The following is a 19,125-nucleotide window of genomic DNA, read 5'->3' as shown; positions in this document are numbered from 1 at the left end:
GTTCAAGACCATCCTAGCCAACATAATGAGGCCCTGCCTCTTTTATTAAAAGAAAAAACCTTTTTAAATAAAAAATAAAAGCAGATCTTGGGTAAAGACATGTAGTCTGGTTTACAGGTATAACAACTGTCTATAATGTAGTGATTTTGCCCCAGACTAGTTCAGAAATTACTGTTCTATGTATGGTAAATGAGAAAAATTGCTAGATTCTAGAATTGTGGCTTCTATTCGTAGTTGGAAAAATGAAGCATAAACATTTCTAATTTCAGATCAACAGCAAAAAGAAAGAATCAGCATGGGAAATGACAAAAAGTTTGTATGATGCGTGGTCAGGATGGCTAGTAGTAACACTAACAGGATTGGCATCAGGTAAAGAAAATTTTTCAAGAAATCCTTTTTTAGTTAACAGAAGTATAAATTGTTCTTCCCTCCTTCCCTCAATTTTTTCTCAGGTACCATTGGATTTTAAAAAGCATTTGTTTCTCTTCTTCAAAAAATCTTAAATATAAGACCATGAGGCAGGAGGCTTCCACGTCTAGTCTTGGCTCTGTCACTTTACGTGTTTATCCAGTTTGGTTGATCTTTCTAGACTCAGTTTCTATATCTGTAAAATAAGTGTTTTGGATCAGATGATCAACAAAGTATCTTTTGATGTTAACATCATAATAAATAGCTAATATTTATTGTTTCCTATGTGTCGTACACTGTTCTAAAAACTTTATATGTATTTAAACCTCACCGCAATCCTATGGTGCCACCGCTGTCATTATCACCATTTTACAGATGAGGAGACTGAAGCAGAAGGAAAGTAACTTAGTCTGACTGAGGTCATACAGCTTAGTAAATGGCTAAACCAGGATTTGAATTAAAGCCTTCTAGCTCAAGACCTATCCCCTTCATCCTGCTATGCAGCATGGCCACAAAGTTCCAATGTGTGAGATTTTAAGAAAGAGCTGTTAAGGACCTGAAAACAACTATTAAGCACTGTTATAATCACTTTCAGCTTCCATGATGGAAGATTATGTTCAGAAGACCACAAAAATTAAAGTTCTTATAGAGAATAAAGTACTGATAATTCTAATTGGCATACATAATAATTTTATGGCCTCTGTGTATGTAACCCACTGATCTTTTTATATAAGAAGGACCCAGATTTGACCTTAAATTTGTGTATTTTTTATATTCTCACTGTAAAATAATCTTGATATACGGTTTTCTGTAATTTAAGAGAAATATAAATATTACTCCCATGAGTTTCAGTAATTGTTTCTAATGGACATGAAATTTTAATGAGATTAACATCATTCATAAGTCTGTTAATTATCGATTGAAAATTAGATTTGTGAACCTCCTGCCTTTTGAAGATATTTTAGTATCTTTTAAACACTGTTTTTCCAATCACAATTAATTTGAATGATGTAACTTTTTAAAATTCCAAACAAAAATAGCAATTTTATTGTAAAAAAACTGTTTACAGTTTTAAAATATGTTTATAACTAAAATTCGAAGATCTTAAATTTATATGTAGTTCGTAAATGACCCTTTATTTAGAAGTCTCCTGCTTTCCACTTGCCTTTTAACTAGATTGTTCTCGACTCCCAAAAAAATTGACTTTTTTTTTTTTTTTACCATCCCCAACATATTTTTACAGGGGCGTTGGCCGGATTAATAGATATTGCTGCCGATTGGATGACTGACCTAAAGGAGGGCATTTGCCTTAGTGCACTGTGGTACAACCACGAACAGTGCTGTTGGGGATCTAATGAAACAACATTTGAAGAGAGGGATAAATGTCCACAGTGGAAAACATGGGCAGAATTAATCATAGGTCAAGCAGAGGTAAGTCTTGCTTTGTCTCAAGGTGAATTAATAATTGATATAGCAAAATGTTTCCAGTTCATTTAATTATAGAATTAATCACATATTAGATGATTGCATACACATTAAATGGATCCACCCTCAACACACTGCAGCAAGAAAGAATTAAGTGCAGTATTGTTTCAAGAAGCTTTTGTATTAGTTAACTACATAGTCATATAACAAATCCTCTGGATTGTGATGCAAATATATTTGAGCTGTAGTAGAAAAGAAGTGATAGTTATTGCAGTAAGATCTGTGTAAAGTTACTAAGAAGTCAAGTTATTAAAACTAATGTATTACTAAGATTGGGAAGTTTGAATTATGAAAGTATGATTATCAAATAATTTAGTAAAATCAACCTTTTACACAGATACATTGAAGACAACAGATTTTTATTTGTGGCATTATAGCATTTACTTGATTAATTTACTATGATCTACAAAGAACATTTTAGAACTTAGGATATTATATGTATATTTTTTACATGATGACATGGATATATTTTTTAAATTTTGTTTTAGCTGAACTTGAGAGCTAAAGTGTATATATTTGCGCTAACATGAGTAGTATGCTGTTTCTCACCTGGCTTAATTGAATTGAGTTTAATGATCTTCTGGAAAGTTGCAGCAGAATGAAATCTGAGTGCCGTTACAATTTGTTTTCACCATTGTTTCCAAAAAGTGGTTTGTAGGCAGAGATTGAGTATAGCTGAGATGTCTTGGTCCCAAGACTTTAGGGATTAGGAAAAAGATTAAATGGGCTCACGACTCCTTGTATATATAGGCATTAATTTTTGGATTCTACTTAAATATTTTGTTCATATAAAGTTTTCATTATTGTGGAAATAAACCAGGAGACTTTTTCACATTTTACTGAAGCTTCTTTTCTTTTCTTTTTTTTTGGTGGCGGGGGTGGAGTCTCACTCTGTTGCCCAGGCTGGAGTGCAGTGGCATGATATCGGCTCACTGCAACCTCTGTTTCTGGAGGTTAAGCGATTCTTCTGCCTCAGCCTCCCAGGTAGCTGGTATTACAGGCGCGCGCCACCATGCCTGGTTAATTTTTGTATGTTTAGTAGCGACGGGGTTTCACCATGTTGGCCAAGCTAGTCTCGAACTCCTGACCTCAGGTTATCCACCCGCGTCAACCTCCCAGTGCTGGGATTACAGGCGTGAGCCACCATGCCTGGCCATTTACTGAAGTTTCTTGACAAGCATTTGCATTAGAGGTGCAATGTAAATTAAATTCATACTCTTGAACTATTTTCTTTTTAGGGTCCTGGTTCTTACATCATGAACTATATAATGTACATCTTCTGGGCCTTGAGTTTTGCCTTTCTTGCAGTTTCCCTGGTAAAGGTATTTGCTCCATATGCCTGTGGCTCTGGAATTCCAGAGGTAAGCCAAGTATTATTTAGTGTCATTAAACATTATTATGGTGCTTAACTTTTTGCCCTTAGTGATAATAGAAGTTGGCTTTTCTGGAGGGAGGGGATAGTTTGTTCATAGTATGAAAAAATTTTTTAAAGTATAAGCTTTAAAATTGAAAAATTTGAAAATTACTGTTCCCTATAGTCATTTGATCATTTACTATGGAGGTTGATTTTTTTTTCTCTCACCACTAATTTAACACATGACTAGGCAAATTTTCAGAAGATTTAGTTAAACATCAAGAGCCTGGAAGAACTGTCTTGTGACCTAACATTCTTTGATGGATTAGTTCTTATTTTGCTATTATGACCCTGATTTTTTTTTTTTTTTTTTTTTTGAGAGTGAGTTTTGCTCTGTCACTCAGATGGGAGTGCAGTGGCGCTATCTCAGCTCATCGCAACCTCTGCGTCCCAGGCTCAAGCAATTCTTGTGTCTTAGCCTCCTGAGTAGCTGTGATTGCAGGCACGTGTCACCACGGCCAGCTAATTTTTCAAATTTTTTTTTTTTTTAGTAGAGATGGGGTTTCACCATGTTGGCCAGGCTGGTCTCAAACTCCTGACCTCAAGTGATCACCTGCCTCAGCCTCCCAAAGTGCTGGAATTACAGGTGTGAGCCACCGCACCTGGCTATGACCCTGATTTTGATTCATTCATTCTCTTTTTATAATTACCTTTTGATTAGATGTTAGTTATTCTTGAATTTGGCCATTTTATACTTTGAGAAAGTGGTTAATCACAGTGGGTCAATAATATAAACTTTTGGGTTTTATTTTTCATCACAATAGAATAGAGTTATACAGAGGATTGACTGAACTTGTTTTGAACTTGTTTCTTTTCTCTTTTATTTTTCTGTAGTTAAATAAGTTACCAACTTTTTCCTAATACATTTCTTTTTAAAATGGAATTGTAGTGATCTTTAAGGTTGTATTAAGAATATCTTTCATAAAAAGCAATATGAGGCAGTATATAACAGTTCTCATTCATCCTTCTTGATATATAAAAAACTATTCCACATAATTATAGTACTTAGAGAAAACATAATATTATTATTTCTAACATAATGTCCAAAATATATTTAAAATATTATGCTTATTTTTACAACAGAAATATTCAAATTTGCCCTTTTTTTTCCTTATGTAATTATAATCCTTATAATTAAGGTCTGTATTCATTTTAACATGGCCTGATATTTTGATTTTGTTTCTGAGATAGAGTTACCCTCTCTCCTTTCTTGGGTAGAGAATTAGATTATAATATCAATTTATTATATGTAGCATAATAGGTAAAGTTTTTAAAAAATTAACTGTAAATTTTTCTGTAGGCTGCTAAAATTTGCAAGGTCATTTTTGTGCATAAAACAAGAAAATAACTTGGATTTGTTATATTCTTATGTTTCTTAAAGGACATTAAGCTGCCTTAATCTTTGCCTTGTAGATTAAAACTATTTTAAGTGGATTCATCATCAGAGGTTACTTGGGAAAATGGACTTTAATGATTAAAACCATCACATTAGTCCTGGCTGTGGCATCAGGTTTGAGTTTAGGAAAAGAAGGTCCCCTGGTACATGTTGCCTGTTGCTGCGGAAATATCTTTTCCTACCTCTTTCCAAAGTATAGCACAAACGAAGCTAAAAAAAGGGAGGTAAGTGTCTTTTGTAGTTAATTTGACTGAAAAATATATATTGTATAGTGTTTATTTAAGTAAAGAATTTCTTTTTTTTTTTTTTGAGACGGAGTCCCGCTCTGTCGCCCAGGCTGGAGTGCAGTGGCCGGATCTCAGCTCACTGCAAGCTCTGCCTCCCGGGTTCACGCCATTCTCCTGCCTCAGCCTCCCGAGTAGCTGGGACTACAGGCGCCCGCCACCTCGCCCGGCTAGTTTTTTGTATTTTTTAGTAGAGATGGGGTTTCACCAGGTTAGCCAGGATGGTCTCGATCTCCTGACCTCGTGATCCGCCCGTCTCGGCCTCCCAAAGTGCTGGGATTACAGGCTTGAGCCACCGCACCCGGCCTAAGTAAAGAATTTCTTAGTGTAAAAATAATAAATTCTGTATTCAGATAAAAAATGTTGAGATTAATGTGTGCTTCTTTTGTTTTTCCTGAATACTCTATAACATCTTTCTGGAATCCATTCCCAGTGCTGCTCAGTTAGTCTTACATTTTAGAGAAACTTTATAGATAGACAGCTGGTGTCCATTGGGTTTCAGTTGCATTTCATGAAGATCTTTCTGTTTTTACTTTACCTTACATCTTTCCTCTTCGGAAATGTTTTCTAAGCTTAGCTTTGTTTTTTACTCTTACTTTCAACATTAAGAGGTTGGGAAACCTTAATAGCTGTGTTTTCCTCCTGGAGGCAGCATCTGGTGCCAGTGTCACTGATGTGTGATATGAAAAATGCCATCCAGCGCCGTGGGGAAGTTCTGAGGGCCTTTAGAAGCTCTTGAAGTTTAAATCAGAAATTCACATTAAAAAGATTGCAAGAAATCCTTTTCATTTGATTGTTTAAGGCAATTTCCTTTACCGTTTCTTTAGGCCAGCCTGAGATCTTCTACAAGACCTTGAAACCTTATATATATTATGTATTTCCTCTGATGTTTCTAGATCGCTCTGAGTATTTTCCTGAGTCCTTTATATTAGCTCTAGACTTTGGGAGCCCAGTCCCTTCCTATTTTCCAAATCTAAATCTACAGTTCCAGATGGTACAGAGATCTTTGGATTTTTAAGATACGATTTTTTTAAAAACCTCTCAAATACTGGCAGAACCTTTTCATCTTGTTGGGTTTTTTTTTAATGTTGGGTTTCATCTTGTTGGGTTTTTTTTTCATCCTCTTGGGTTTTTTTTTAATGTACAAAAAAGTAGAATATTTTATCAAACTGTTTGATCTTCAGTTGAAATAATTCTAGTACATTTTAACGTTCACGTTAAAATATTGTCCTTGCATTGGCCATAGATATCCCAAAAGTGGGATTCTTCAGATCGTCATAGTTTCATCTCTGAATAATTGTGGTTCCAGTACTTTACTATACAACAAAAATAGCTAGCATTATTGATTCCTTTCTATGTATCTAGTACTGTGGCAGATACTTTACTTGGATTTTAAAACTTAATTTCACAGTAATTTATTAATATGACCCTGTTGTCCTCATTTAGAGATTAGGAAACTAGTGCTGAAAACAGCTAACTAACTTGCCCAAGACCACATACCTAGTTAGTGGCGGGACGTGGGTTAAAATTCGTTTATCTTTGACTCCAAAGTCTGTGGTTTTATGTACTACATTACTGCCCTTGCGACTGTGTGGGTATGTATTTGTGTGTATTCAAAACAAAACTCAAAACCATCCTGTAGCGTAGCAAGTTAGTGGCTAAGATGGAGCTAGAGCACCTGCCTCCTCAATTCAGTTCTGTTACTTTCTGCTGTACCTTTATATTTTTTGGTAAGACTTTTATTCTAAATTCAAAAAATATAATTAGATGTTTAGAAATTAAGTTTACCTAAATGTTAATGTTCGTACTGTAATGATTAATGTTAAGATGTTATTCTGTTACCTTAGTGTATATGTAAATGGCAAGAATTCAGTTAGTTGAAAGCATTAAAGTCCCATAGTTTTGTGTAGACAAGAGGAGAGAGCATTGATATTTTTAAATTAAATGCTTCTTAGATACTTATGAAATGGATTAAAACATGTATATGAGTTTTAGATACATAGGTGTTAGTTTGGTTGTAAATGCAGGATCGGGACAGTCAAATAAATATGTTTGCATTCCTTTTAGTGGGGGGAAGAAAAGGAGGTTAAATTTGCTCCCTTTCCTCCCCAAATAAGCAGAGTCTACATTCTAATGCCAACAATTTAATTAAAACAAATATTTATTTATTTTTAATTCACCAAACTTTTATAAAGTATTTACTGGATGCCAGGCACTGTTCTGAGCACTTTCTATATATTTACTCAATCCTTAAGAGCTAAGTAGTATTATCACATTTCCATTTTAGAGAAGAGAAAACTGAGGCACGTAGAGATTATCTACCTGTAATCATACAGCAAGTAAGTAGCAGAGCCATGATTTCAACACAGCAGCCTGACTATGGAGTTCATGATCTTAACCAGTTACAGCTTAATTCTGATTATTTATAATTTCTCTTCTGGAAATGTAACAATTGACCATTTGAAGAAATACTTTAGGTAGCCTTGGATATTTGCTGGATTAAAGTAGTGAAAGGAATACAGACTCTTGTCTAGGCGTGTTGGCTCACACCTGTAATCCCAGCACTTTGGGAGGTAGAGGCAGGTGAATCACTTAAGGTCAGGAGTTCGAGACCAGCCTGGCCAACATGGTGAAACCCCGTCTCTACTAAAAATACAAAAATTAGCCGGGCGCGGTGGCAGGTGCCTGTAATCCCAGCTACTGGGGAGGCTGAGGCAGGAGAATCAGGTGAACCTGGGAGGTGGAGGTTGCAGTGAGTCTAGACTGTGCCATTGCACTCCAGCCTGAGAGACGAGAGAAACTCTGTCTCCAAAAAAGTAAAGGAATACAGACTCCGAAAAATTATTACAAATAAAACCCTAGTGAAATTATAGGTGTAGTTGGCTTCATACTGGTGGGAAGCAGACCAGTACCAATTAATAGACTGGGGAACTGGAAAGAGGACATGGAAGAGTGTCCTTGGATTTTTCTTTTCCTTTAAATTTTTGTAGAGGTGTTAGTTGGTGAGGCTGTAACTTGAGAAGCTGTTGTATGTGCTTTCAGAATGAGCCTCTCTAGACTGACAGTATTTTAGCAGTATTTCACAGGGCATAGGGTAATGAAAATATAGGGGATCTTACAAGGTCTTCAGTTCCCTGCGTATCTTGCTAGGATTTGGAATAGAGTATTGATGGTGGAGCAGTTAGCTCTAAAATTTGAAGAAATGATATCCTATTTAAAAATAGCCGCACATCCCAGTTACTGCCCTCCCCTCTTATCTACACAAGCATACATCTTGAAAATTGTCTATATTCATTGCTTCCTCTTCTTTACACCCTATTCACGTTAGTATATCTGGCAAAAAAAATTTTTAACTGAATAGTAAATGCGTGACTGACCTTTCAATTAAAACACAGGAGAAAGAAACAAATCTTAATAGAAGAAATGAATACTTGCCCTTTGCTTAGGGAGCAAGGAAACATGAAAATTAAGTTCAGAAAATCCATTTGGAAAATTCAAGTAACATGAAGAATTTTTATTTGGTATGTGTGAATTTCTGCGAAATTATGAAATAAGCCCTATCCTCTTTCTAGGTGCTATCAGCTGCCTCAGCTGCAGGGGTTTCTGTAGCTTTTGGTGCACCAATTGGAGGAGTTCTTTTTAGCCTGGAGGAGGTAGGTGAAAAGAATACAACAATTAAAGCTATATATAATTACCATTGCAAATATATTTCACACATATTTCACACATTTCAGTTTTATAGGTGATGTAATAGGTAAAGACTTTGTTTTCAAATTTAGTTTTCTAAAGTCATTTTCCACTAATTCTTACATAAAAAGTAAATGTTATTCATGCTCCATACCTGGAGGAAACGTTTGTTTTAATTTATTTATGTATAAATATTAGTAATTATTTAAAATCTAACTTTACTTTGTTGACGTATTTAAAAGTAAGAAGTTGTGAATTTGACTTAATAGAGGACACGTGAAACAATCTATGTCCATTGGCTAATTTCTGTATTTTTAGCAGAGATGGGGTTTCGCCATGTTGGCCAGGCTGTTTGTGTGTGTGTGTGTGTGTGTGTGTGTGTGTGTGTGTGTGTGTTTTGTTTTTTTGTTGTTGTTGAGATGGAGTTTCGCTCTTGTTGCCCAGGCTGGAGTGCAATAGCACGATCTTGGCTCGCTGCAACCTCCGCCTCCCGGGTTCAAATGATTCTCCTGCCTCAGCTTCCCAAGCAGTTTTTGTTTAAAAAATTTTAATCAAGTCCTACGTTGTGTTTTAAAGTTTTTCCCATGTGATTATTTCTGATACAGTTACTGCTGTTTAAGGAAATAATTTTAGTCACTTCAGTGGATTATTTTGTTTTTGTTTTCTTTTCACATAAAAATGTAACCAGGAATTTTTTTTAAGTATTTTTTTGACAAATAATAATTGTTTATGTTTATGGGGTATAATTTAATGTGTCTATACATGTATACATTGTGGAATATTCAAATCAGAGTGATTAGCAAATACCTCAGATATTTATTATGTCCTTGTGGTTGTGAGAACATTTACAATCCTCTCTTTTAGCTATTTTGAAATATATAATACATATTATTAACTGTAGTCACTTTACTGTTAAATAGAACACCAGAACTTATTCGTCCTCTGTAAGTTCATACCCATTGACTAACCTCTCCCCTTTCCCTGTTCACTTCCCCAACCCCCAGCCCCGGTAACCCCTATTCTACTCTCGACTTCTATGAATTTAGCTCTTTTAGTTCAAGAATGTTTTTAAATTTACTTTTTTCTTTAGTTGTTTGTATTCTTTTTTCTTTTTGTAATGTAGAAGAGGCAAATTAAATGCATTATAAGCTAACAGGAGTTGGTGATGGTACATTTATTTTTAACTACCATGATTGAATTGAATGTGAAACTCATTTTGAAAATAAAACAGGGCTAGGTATTCTAAATATTTATTGGACATTCATGATCAGTTGATACTGTGAATTTGTAATGATGATCACCATCTCCAAAAATAATAATAACATCAATTTTTCTTATTACCGTAAAATCCATTACATGTAAGTTATAACTACAGCAAAATTTAGAGCTAGGATATTTACCATTCAAGTTATAATATATCAGAAACATTTTATAAAATTATAGCATTAATTTTTCTTTTCCTTTTCTTTTTTTTAGGTTAGCTATTATTTTCCTCTCAAAACTTTATGGAGATCATTTTTTGCTGCTTTAGTGGCTGCATTTGTTTTGAGGTCCATCAATCCATTTGGTAACAGCCGTCTGGTCCTTTTTTATGTGGAGTATCATACACCATGGTACCTTTTTGAACTGTTTCCTTTTATTCTCCTAGGGGTATTTGGAGGGCTTTGGGGAGCCTTTTTCATTAGGGCAAATATTGCCTGGTGTCGTCGACGCAAGTCCACCAAATTTGGAAAGTATCCCGTTCTGGAAGTCATTATTGTTGCAGCCATTACTGCTGTGATAGCCTTCCCTAATCCATACACTAGGCTAAACACCAGTGAACTGATCAAAGAGCTTTTTACAGACTGTGGTCCCCTGGAATCCTCTTCTCTTTGTGACTACAGAAATGACATGAATGCCAGTAAAATTGTCGATGATATTCCTGATCGTCCAGCAGGCATTGGAGTATATTCAGCTATATGGCAGTTATGCCTGGCACTCATATTTAAAATCATAATGACAGTATTCACTTTTGGCATCAAGGTAAGTGCTAATGTAAGGTGATATTTGGGTAATCATGCCATGTTCAAAACTTGTATGTGAAATGAGAGAGGTGGTTGTTTCATAAGTGACTGAAAAAAGTACTTATCTTTTGAGTTTAATTTTAAGTAATGAAAAAGATAATTCCTTAGCATATGTTGTTGACCATGTTATTTGTTGCTATTTAACAAATTGCCCCCAAACCTTAGCAGCTTAAGGTAACTACTTATTTTGTTCTTAATATTGGGTCAACGACTTGGGAAGGGCTCAACTGGGCATTTTTTGCTTGTGGTGTTTCATATAGTTGTTATTAGACATGGCGAGGGCTCATCATCTCAAAGCTTCTTTCATTTCCTTTTTAAAAAACTTTTTGTGGGTACACAGTAGCTATATATAGTTTTGGGGTACATGAAATCTTTTGAGAGGGGCATGCAGTGCATAATAATCTCAGAGTAAATGGAGTGTCCATCACCTCAAGCATTTATCCCTTGTGTTACAAACAATCCAATTATACTGTTAATTATTTTTGAGTGTACAATTAAATTATTATTGAGTATAGTTCAAAGACGTCTTCATTCATGACTAGGCTGAAAAGATTCATACACCTGGGCTCCTGGGATCAATCATGCGTACTCTCTCTCTTATGCTCACTCCCGCTCTCTCTCTCTCTCTCTCTTTCTCTAGCTTTCTTTTTCCTCTCTGTGGTTTTTCTAAGGTGGTGGCCTCAGGGAATTAGATTTCTTGTATCGTAGCTCAGGATTCCCAAGAGGGCTGTTTTTAATGTAGCCGAAGAAGTCTTGCAGCATGACTTGCTTTATTCTATTCATTGAGGCAGTCACAGAGGCCCACCCACATTCAGAGGAGGGACATATACTTACTGGGACAAGTGTCAGAGCATTCATGATCATGTTTTAAAACCACTTTTATTAGTTTCCTATTGCTGCTGTAATAAATTACCACAACTTAATGGCTTAAAAGCCATACAAATTTATTATCTTACAGTTCTGCAGATCAAAAGTCTGAAATGGATCTCACTGTGCTAAAATTAAGGTGTTCATAGGGCATTCTGGAGGCTGTAGGAGAGAGTCTGTTTTTTGCCTTTTCTGGCTATTAGAAGCTGTCAGCATTCCTTGACTCCTGGCCCTCTGTTTGCATCTTCAAAGCCAGCAATGGCTGGTCAAGTCTTTCTCTTGTCTCATCACTCTGACACAAACTCTGCTAAATCTCCCTTCCACATTTGAAAAACCTTTGTGATTACTTTAGGCCCACCCAGATAAATCAGAAAATAATCTCCTTTTTTAAAGTCAGCTGCTTTGAAACTTTCTTTCTGCAACCTTAATTCCTCTTTGCCATGCAACGTAATGTAATCACAGGTTCTGGAAATTAAGTTGTGGACATCTTTGAGGAGCCATTATTCTGCTGCATAGCAGTATTGGGTGTTAGCTTGAAAGGACACTGCAGACTCAGTTGAATTACTGGATCTATCAATACATGCCTTTTTCCGTCAAGAACTTAGGGCAGCTGGGCCTTATGCCCTGGGACGTTGCTTCTTTTGGATTTATAAAATAACAAAATTTGTTGATTAATGGTCCATCAGTAAATATAATTTCTTATATGACTATCAGTGATATATATGGGGAAGCACATATCAGCTTATTCTTGTTCTTTAAATTACTGCCCCCTGTACTTCATGTAATAGTATTTGCTAGTGATAATATGCTTTTACAGATGTAAATTAATGTGGAATAACAGCTTTGTTTCTACAAAATTAGAGTGGTATTAGTTTTTAGGTCTCTTTTCTCTTGTCCTAAGTCTGTAGTCCACTGAGTATCAAGAGTTAAAAAATAGAAAAGCCTGGCCAGGCACAGTGGCTCGCACCTGTAATCCCAGCACTTTGGGAGGCCGAGGCAGGCAGATCATGATGTTAGGAGATCGAGACTATCCCGGCTAACACAGTGAAACCCCGTCTCTACTAAAAATACAAAAATTAGCCAGGCGTGGTGGCAGGTGCCTGTAGTCCCAGCTACTTGGGAGGCTGAAGCAGGAAAATCACTTCAGCCCAGGAGGCGGAGGTTGCAGTGAGCCAGGTTCATGCCACTGCACTCCAGCCCAGGTGACAGGGTGAGACACTGTCTCAAAAAATAATAAGTAGAAAATAATAATAACAATAATGAAAGAAAAACCTTAAAGTTTTACCTTTTTTCTTAGGGAATCAAGTTAAAAGAGCTGTTAAAGCTCTTTTTTGTACCGTAAGTAAGTGTTGGGTAAATCCCAACTTTCTCACAGTCAATTGAACTACAGGAAGCTGGAGGCAGTTGGCAGGCCTTTGTTAAGTCCCACCTTTGACTCAGCTCTGGCTGAAGGATCATACCTGGCACGAGAGTGTAAAACACACTTTGATTTTTTTCTATTGTGTATCGTTTTAATGATCCTAATAGACTCAAACATGCCATCATTTTGAGTTTGGCTCATTTCATATTCAGAGTAGTTTATTACTCTTTCCGTATTTTTTTTTTTTTTTTTTTTTTTGAGACAGGATCTCACCTTTTCGCCCAGACTAGAGGGCAGTGTTGCAGTCTTGGCTCACTGCAACCTCCGCCTCCCAGGTTCAAGTGATTCTCCTGCCTCAGCCTCCCAAGTAGCTGGGATTACAGGTGTGTGCCATCATGCCCAGCTGATTTTTGTATTTTTAGTAGAGATGTGGTTTCGTCATGTTGGCCAGGCTGGTCTGGTACTCCTGGCCTCAGGTGATCCTTTGGGAGGCCTTGGCCTCCGAAAGTGCTGGGATTATAGGCGTGAGCCACCGAACCTAGCCTCTTTCAGTAGTCTTTAAATAATCTTACTTATGGTGCTTCTTATCCCTATTTATTATCCTCATTAAATTTAATCAATAAATGTTCTCTTTTTAATTGATTCATATAAATAGAGTTGCCTGACAGATACAGGTTCAGTTCAGAGCACCACAATAAAGTGAATATCATAATAAAGCGAGGCACATGAAAGTCTTAGCTTCTTAGTGCATATAAAAGTTCTGTTTACACTATGTTGTTGTCCGTTATGTGTACAATAGCATTATGTCTTTTAAAAAAGTAGCACTTTAATTTAAAAATACTTGATTGCTAAGAAGTACTAGTAGTAATCTGAGTCTTCAGTGAGTTGTAATCTGTTTTGCTTCTATAGAGTCTTGCCTTGATATTGGTGCTTGCTGGAGGTAGGACTGGCTGTAGCAATTCTTAAGATAACAGTGAAATTTGCCACATTGATTGACACTTCCTTTCATGAAAGATTTATCTGTAGCATGTGATGCTGTTTGATACCATTTTACCTACAGTAGAACTTCTTTTCAAAATTAGAGTTATTCTCTCAAATCCTGCTACTGTAAGCTTTATCAAGTAAGTTTATGGAAAATTCAAAATCTTTTGTCCTTTTAACCGAGTGTTCACAACATCTTTACCAGGAGTGGGTTCCACCTCAAGAAACCACTTTCTTTGCTCATCCATAATAAGTAACTCCTTATACATTTAAGTTTTTTAAATGAGATTCTAGCACTTCAGTCACATCTTTAGTCCACACTTATCATTCTAGTTCTCTTGCTGTTTCCACCACTCTGTGGTTACTTCCTCAACTGAAGTCTTAAACCCCTCAAAGTCATTCATGAGAGCTGGAATCATCAATTTCTTCCAAACTCCCATTAATATTAATATTTTGACCTCCTCCCATGAAACATAAATGTTCTGGATGGCATCTAGAATGGTGAATACTTTTTTGAACGTTTTCAATTTACTTTGCCCAGATCCATCCAAGAAATTATCCGTAGTGGGTTTCCAAGTTATCAGGGGCGAATCCATACAGATCTTCAGCAACCTCAACTCTTGCCTTCTCAGAGGAAAGAATTCTACTGAGGGACATAAGGCAGAAAAACAGACTGAGGCAAGTTTTAGAGCAGGAATGAACGTTTATGAAAAAGCTTTAGCGTGGGAATGAAAAGAAGTTAAAATACACTTGAAAGAGGGCCAAGCGGGCATCTTGGAAGACAAGGGCCCCTTTGGCTTTGGACTCAGGGTTTTATATGTTGGCATACTTCCGACATCTCTCATCCCTATTCCATTGATTGTTCTTTCGGGGTGAGCTGCCCACATGCGCAGTAGCCTACTGGCACTTGGGAGGGGAGTGTGCGAAGTGTATTTACTGGAGTTGTATGCATGCTTACCTGAGGTGTTTGTTGCTTAGTGGCCGAATGTCCCTAGGAGGTTGTATTTCAGTTAAACTCCGCGATTTTGCCTATAAATGTGCGTGCCTGAGCCCACTCACCCAACTCCTGGGATCTTATCAGAAAGCTGCTGATAGCTAGTTTCAGGTGTTTCTATCTATTGGAAGACTGCCTTTCCCTGACACTGGCTGCAACCAATTATTATTTTAGAGAGACAGCATGAGAGCTATCTGACTATCATCCGCTGATGGTTGCCTGACATTCCTGGTGAGGTTGGGGGGATCCCTCTCCTGCCTAGCTCATGCCTGACTAGCTACCTGCTGTAACAAAAGCACTATCTATGGTAGCTGTAGCCATAGGAAATGCATTTCTTCAGTAAAACTTAAAAGTCAAAATTAGTCCTTAAAACAACATGAATCTCCTTGTACATCTCCATCAGAGCTCTTGGGATACCAGGTGCATTATTGGTGATGAGTAATATTTTAAAAGAAATCTTTTTGTCTGAGCAGTAGGTCTCAACAGTGGGCTTAAAATAGTCAGTAAACCATGCTGTAAACAGATACACTGTTATCCAGGCTTTGTTGTTCCATCTATAGAGCACAGAGAGAGTAGATTAGCATAATTTTTAAGGGCACTAGAATTTTCAGAATGGCAAACTAGCACTGGCTTCAACGTAAAGCCACCAACTGCATTAGCCCCTAACAAGAGAGTCAGGCTGTCCGTTGAAGCTTTGAAACCAAGCACTGGCTTTTCCTCTCTAGCTGTGGAAGTCCTAGATAACATCTTCTTCCATAAAGGCTGTTTCATCTATGTTGAAAATCTGTTGTTTAATGTGGCCACCTTCATCAACAACCTCAGCTAGATCTTCTATATCACCTGCTACAGCTTCTACATCAGCACTTGCTGCTTCACCTTACACTTTTTTTTTTTTTGAGATGGAGTCTCGCTCTGTCGCCCAGGCTGGAGTGCAGTGACACGATCTCAGCTCACTGCAAGCTCCGCCTCCCAGGTTCATGCCATTCTCCTGCCTCAGCCTCCTGAGTAGCTGGGACTACTGGCGCCCGCCACCACACCCAGCTAATTTTTTTGTATTTTTAGTAGAGACGGGGTTTCACCATGTTAGCCAGGATGGTCTCGATCTCCTGACCTCGTGATCCGCCCGCCTCGGCCTCCCCACACCTCACACTTTTTATTTTATGTCGTAGAGACAGCTTCTTTCCTTAAACCTCATGAACCAACCTCTGCGAGCTCCCAGTTTTTCTTCTGTAGCTTCCTCACCTCTTTAACCCCTGATAGACTTGAAGAAAGTGAGGACCTTGCTCTGGATTAGGTTTTGATTTAAGGGAATATCGTGGCTGGTTTGATCTTCTGTCTAGACCACTCAAGACTTTCTTCATATCAATAATAAGGCTATTTTACTTTTTTTAAATCATTATGTGTTCACTGAAATAGCACTTGTAATTTAATTCAAGAACTTTTCTTTTGAATTCATGACTTGGCTGACTGCGGCTAGAGGCTGAGATTTTGGCCCCCCCTCAGCTTTCAACATGCCTTCTTCACTAAGCTTAATTATTTTTAGCTTTCTTATTTTTTTTTTTTTTTTCTTGAGACAGAGTCTCTCTCTGTCGCCCAGGCTGGAGTGCAGTGGCCGGATCTCAGCTCACTGCAAACTCCGCCTCCCGGGTTTACGCCATTCTCCTGCCTCAGCTTCCCGAGTAGCTGGGACTACAGGTGCCCGCCACCTCGCCCGGCCACTTATTTATTTCTTTGAGACAGGATCTCATTTTGTCACCCAGGCTGGAGTGCTCATTGCTCACTGTAGCCTTGAACTCCTGGGCTCAAGTGATCCTGCCGACTCAGCCTTGTGAGTGGCTGGGACTACAGGCATGCACCACCACACCAGCCTATTTTTTGTTTTTTGGGTTTTTTTTTGTAGAGATGGGTCTTACTATGTTGCCCAGGCTAGTCTCTAACTCCTGACCTCAAGTGATCCTTCTGTCTTGGCCTCCCAAAGGATGGAGATTACAGGTGTGAGCCACAATACCTGGCCATTTTTAGCTGTTGATATAAAGTGAGAGACGTGACTTTTTTTTGAGACAGAGTCTTGCTCTGTTGCTCAGGCTGGAATGCAGTAGCGCCATTTAAGCTCACTGCAGCCTCTGCCTGCTAAGTTCAAGCGATTCTCCTGCCTCAGTCTCACGAGTAGCTGGGACTACAGGTGTGCACTACGAGGTCTGGCTAATTTTTGTATTTTTAGTAGAGATGGGGTTTTCCCATGTTGGCCAGGCTGGTCTCAAACTCCTGGCCTCAAGTGATCCACCCACCTCAGCCTCCCAAAGTGCTGGAATTACAGGCTTGAGCCACCACGCTCAGCCGAGAGACGTGACTTCTGCTTTCAGTTGAATACTTAGAGACCATTGTAGGGTTCTTAGTTGAACTGATTTCAATATCACTGGGTCTCAGGGAATAGGGAAGCCTGAGGAGAGAAAGAGAGACAGGGGAACAGCCAGTTAGTGGAACAGTCAGACCACATACAACACATTAAATTCACTTTCTTCTATGGGCATGGTTCATGGTGCAGTAAAACAGTTGTAACAATAACATCAAAGATCATTAATCACAGAGCACTGTAACATATAATAATAGTGAAAAATTTCAAAGTATTGAGAGAATTAGCAAAATGTGATACAGAGACAGAAGCGAGCACATGCTGATGGACTAGCTTAATGCAGGGATGTCAGAAATCTCCAATTTGTAAAAACCACAACATGTGTGAAGCACAATAACACAAAGCATAATAAAACAAGGTATGTCTATATCAGTCAAAATATTGGGCAACTCTGGTAAGTCTGTCCATTTAGCATTGTACCACTGAAGATGAATAGCACCTACCATTTTCATCATTCGTAAATATGTAGGAGGACATAATCACATAATCTTGAAGTAAAAGACAGTGCTTAAAACTGAATCAGTTGAGTTTTATGAAAAATACTTCATATTGTCCATTTAAAAATACATATTTTTTAATTTCAGTAGCTTTGGGGTTAACAAGTGGTCTTTGGTTACACGGATGAATTCTATAATGGTGAATTCTGAGATTTTATTGCACCTGTCACCCAGTATTGTATTCAGAATATTGTTCTTTTTTTTTTTTTTTTTCATTTCACCATGGACTAATGAAAATTTTGTTAGGGACTGACATTAGGGCACCCTTGAGCTAAAGGAAATAACCCTTGAGTTGTTTTCTCTTTGGCCTAAAGAATGTGGTTTATTTTGTAACTGAATTCATGGGATTGTTAAGGTACAAGATTTTGCTATAGTTTTATTTGTACTAGGATTTTGCTGTATTAATGTGAATAGAATCAAAAATGTTAGAAACAAATGCATGGAATATAAGTTTCAAGCATGTGAGTAGAGGATCTCTGCCCCATTAAAAGTTCTGTTTTTGTTATAGGTTCCATCAGGCTTGTTCATCCCCAGCATGGCCATTGGAGCGATCGCAGGAAGGATTGTGGGGATTGCGGTGGAGCAGCTTGCCTACTATCACCATGACTGGTTTATCTTTAAGGAGTGGTGTGAGGTTGGGGCCGATTGCATTACACCTGGCCTTTATGCCATGGTTGGTGCTGCTGCATGCTTAGGTAATATGGCTGTGTCTGCCTGTGTGTGGATGTTTGCTAGTTTGAGAGAGCCAAGACAAAGTGGGACACATTCTTGCTTAATTGGTGGGCAGATTGGTTGAGTAAAGGAGGGTGCAGGGAGGAAATGTTTTAACAGATAAGAAACAGTAGTACTATTAGGGTATTATTCAGTACCGGTTTTCTGTCTTACAACATTTGTTAATACAAGAATTTACTGGAATTAACATATTGTAATATAACTTAATACTTTATGGCAGAAGCCATCTAAGTACAACATAAGCTTAATTTGAATCCTGACCAAAGAGGTCTTTGATTCTTTTCATTGTTAAGGATCTTGGCTTACCTTTAGCAACTATAGCTTGATACCTAAGATTAGCATTGCAACAAAGTTTCAGAGTAGCTTGACTTTGGTTCTGAAATGATTTAGTGTTAGCCTTAGTAACAGATGTATTTACCCATGCTCCATCATCTAAGCTGTACATTACAAAATGAGAAGAGGTAACTGTTCATTTTAATGAGAAGAAAAGCAAAATACCTACATTAAATACTTGAGTCTATTCAATGTCTGTTGGGGCAGGAAA

At 37.6% G+C, this 19,125-nt stretch overlaps 1 protein-coding gene across 8 annotated transcripts in view; it reads left to right on the top strand.

The window, feature by feature from the left end:
* Positions 1-19,125, top strand: part of LOC105466695 (chloride voltage-gated channel 3) — a 109,453-nt gene that overhangs the window by 71,914 nt on the left and 18,414 nt on the right. For all 8 annotated transcript variants that reach the window (XM_071092834.1, XM_071092833.1, XM_071092832.1 and 5 more), the window contains 7 exons: positions 270-369; positions 1,652-1,839; positions 3,132-3,254; positions 4,721-4,927; positions 8,560-8,640; positions 10,151-10,696; positions 18,358-18,544. In XM_071092834.1, the coding sequence (XP_070948935.1) occupies positions 270-369; positions 1,652-1,839; positions 3,132-3,254; positions 4,721-4,927; positions 8,560-8,640; positions 10,151-10,696; positions 18,358-18,544 (1,432 nt within the window). The remainder of the gene's footprint in view (positions 1-269; positions 370-1,651; positions 1,840-3,131; positions 3,255-4,720; positions 4,928-8,559; positions 8,641-10,150; positions 10,697-18,357; positions 18,545-19,125) is intronic.

This window comes from Macaca nemestrina, chromosome 3, assembly GCF_043159975.1.
Source record: "Macaca nemestrina isolate mMacNem1 chromosome 3, mMacNem.hap1, whole genome shotgun sequence".
Taxonomy (NCBI): domain Eukaryota; kingdom Metazoa; phylum Chordata; class Mammalia; order Primates; family Cercopithecidae; genus Macaca; species Macaca nemestrina.
This window is presented reverse-complemented; position numbering and strand designations above follow the sequence as displayed.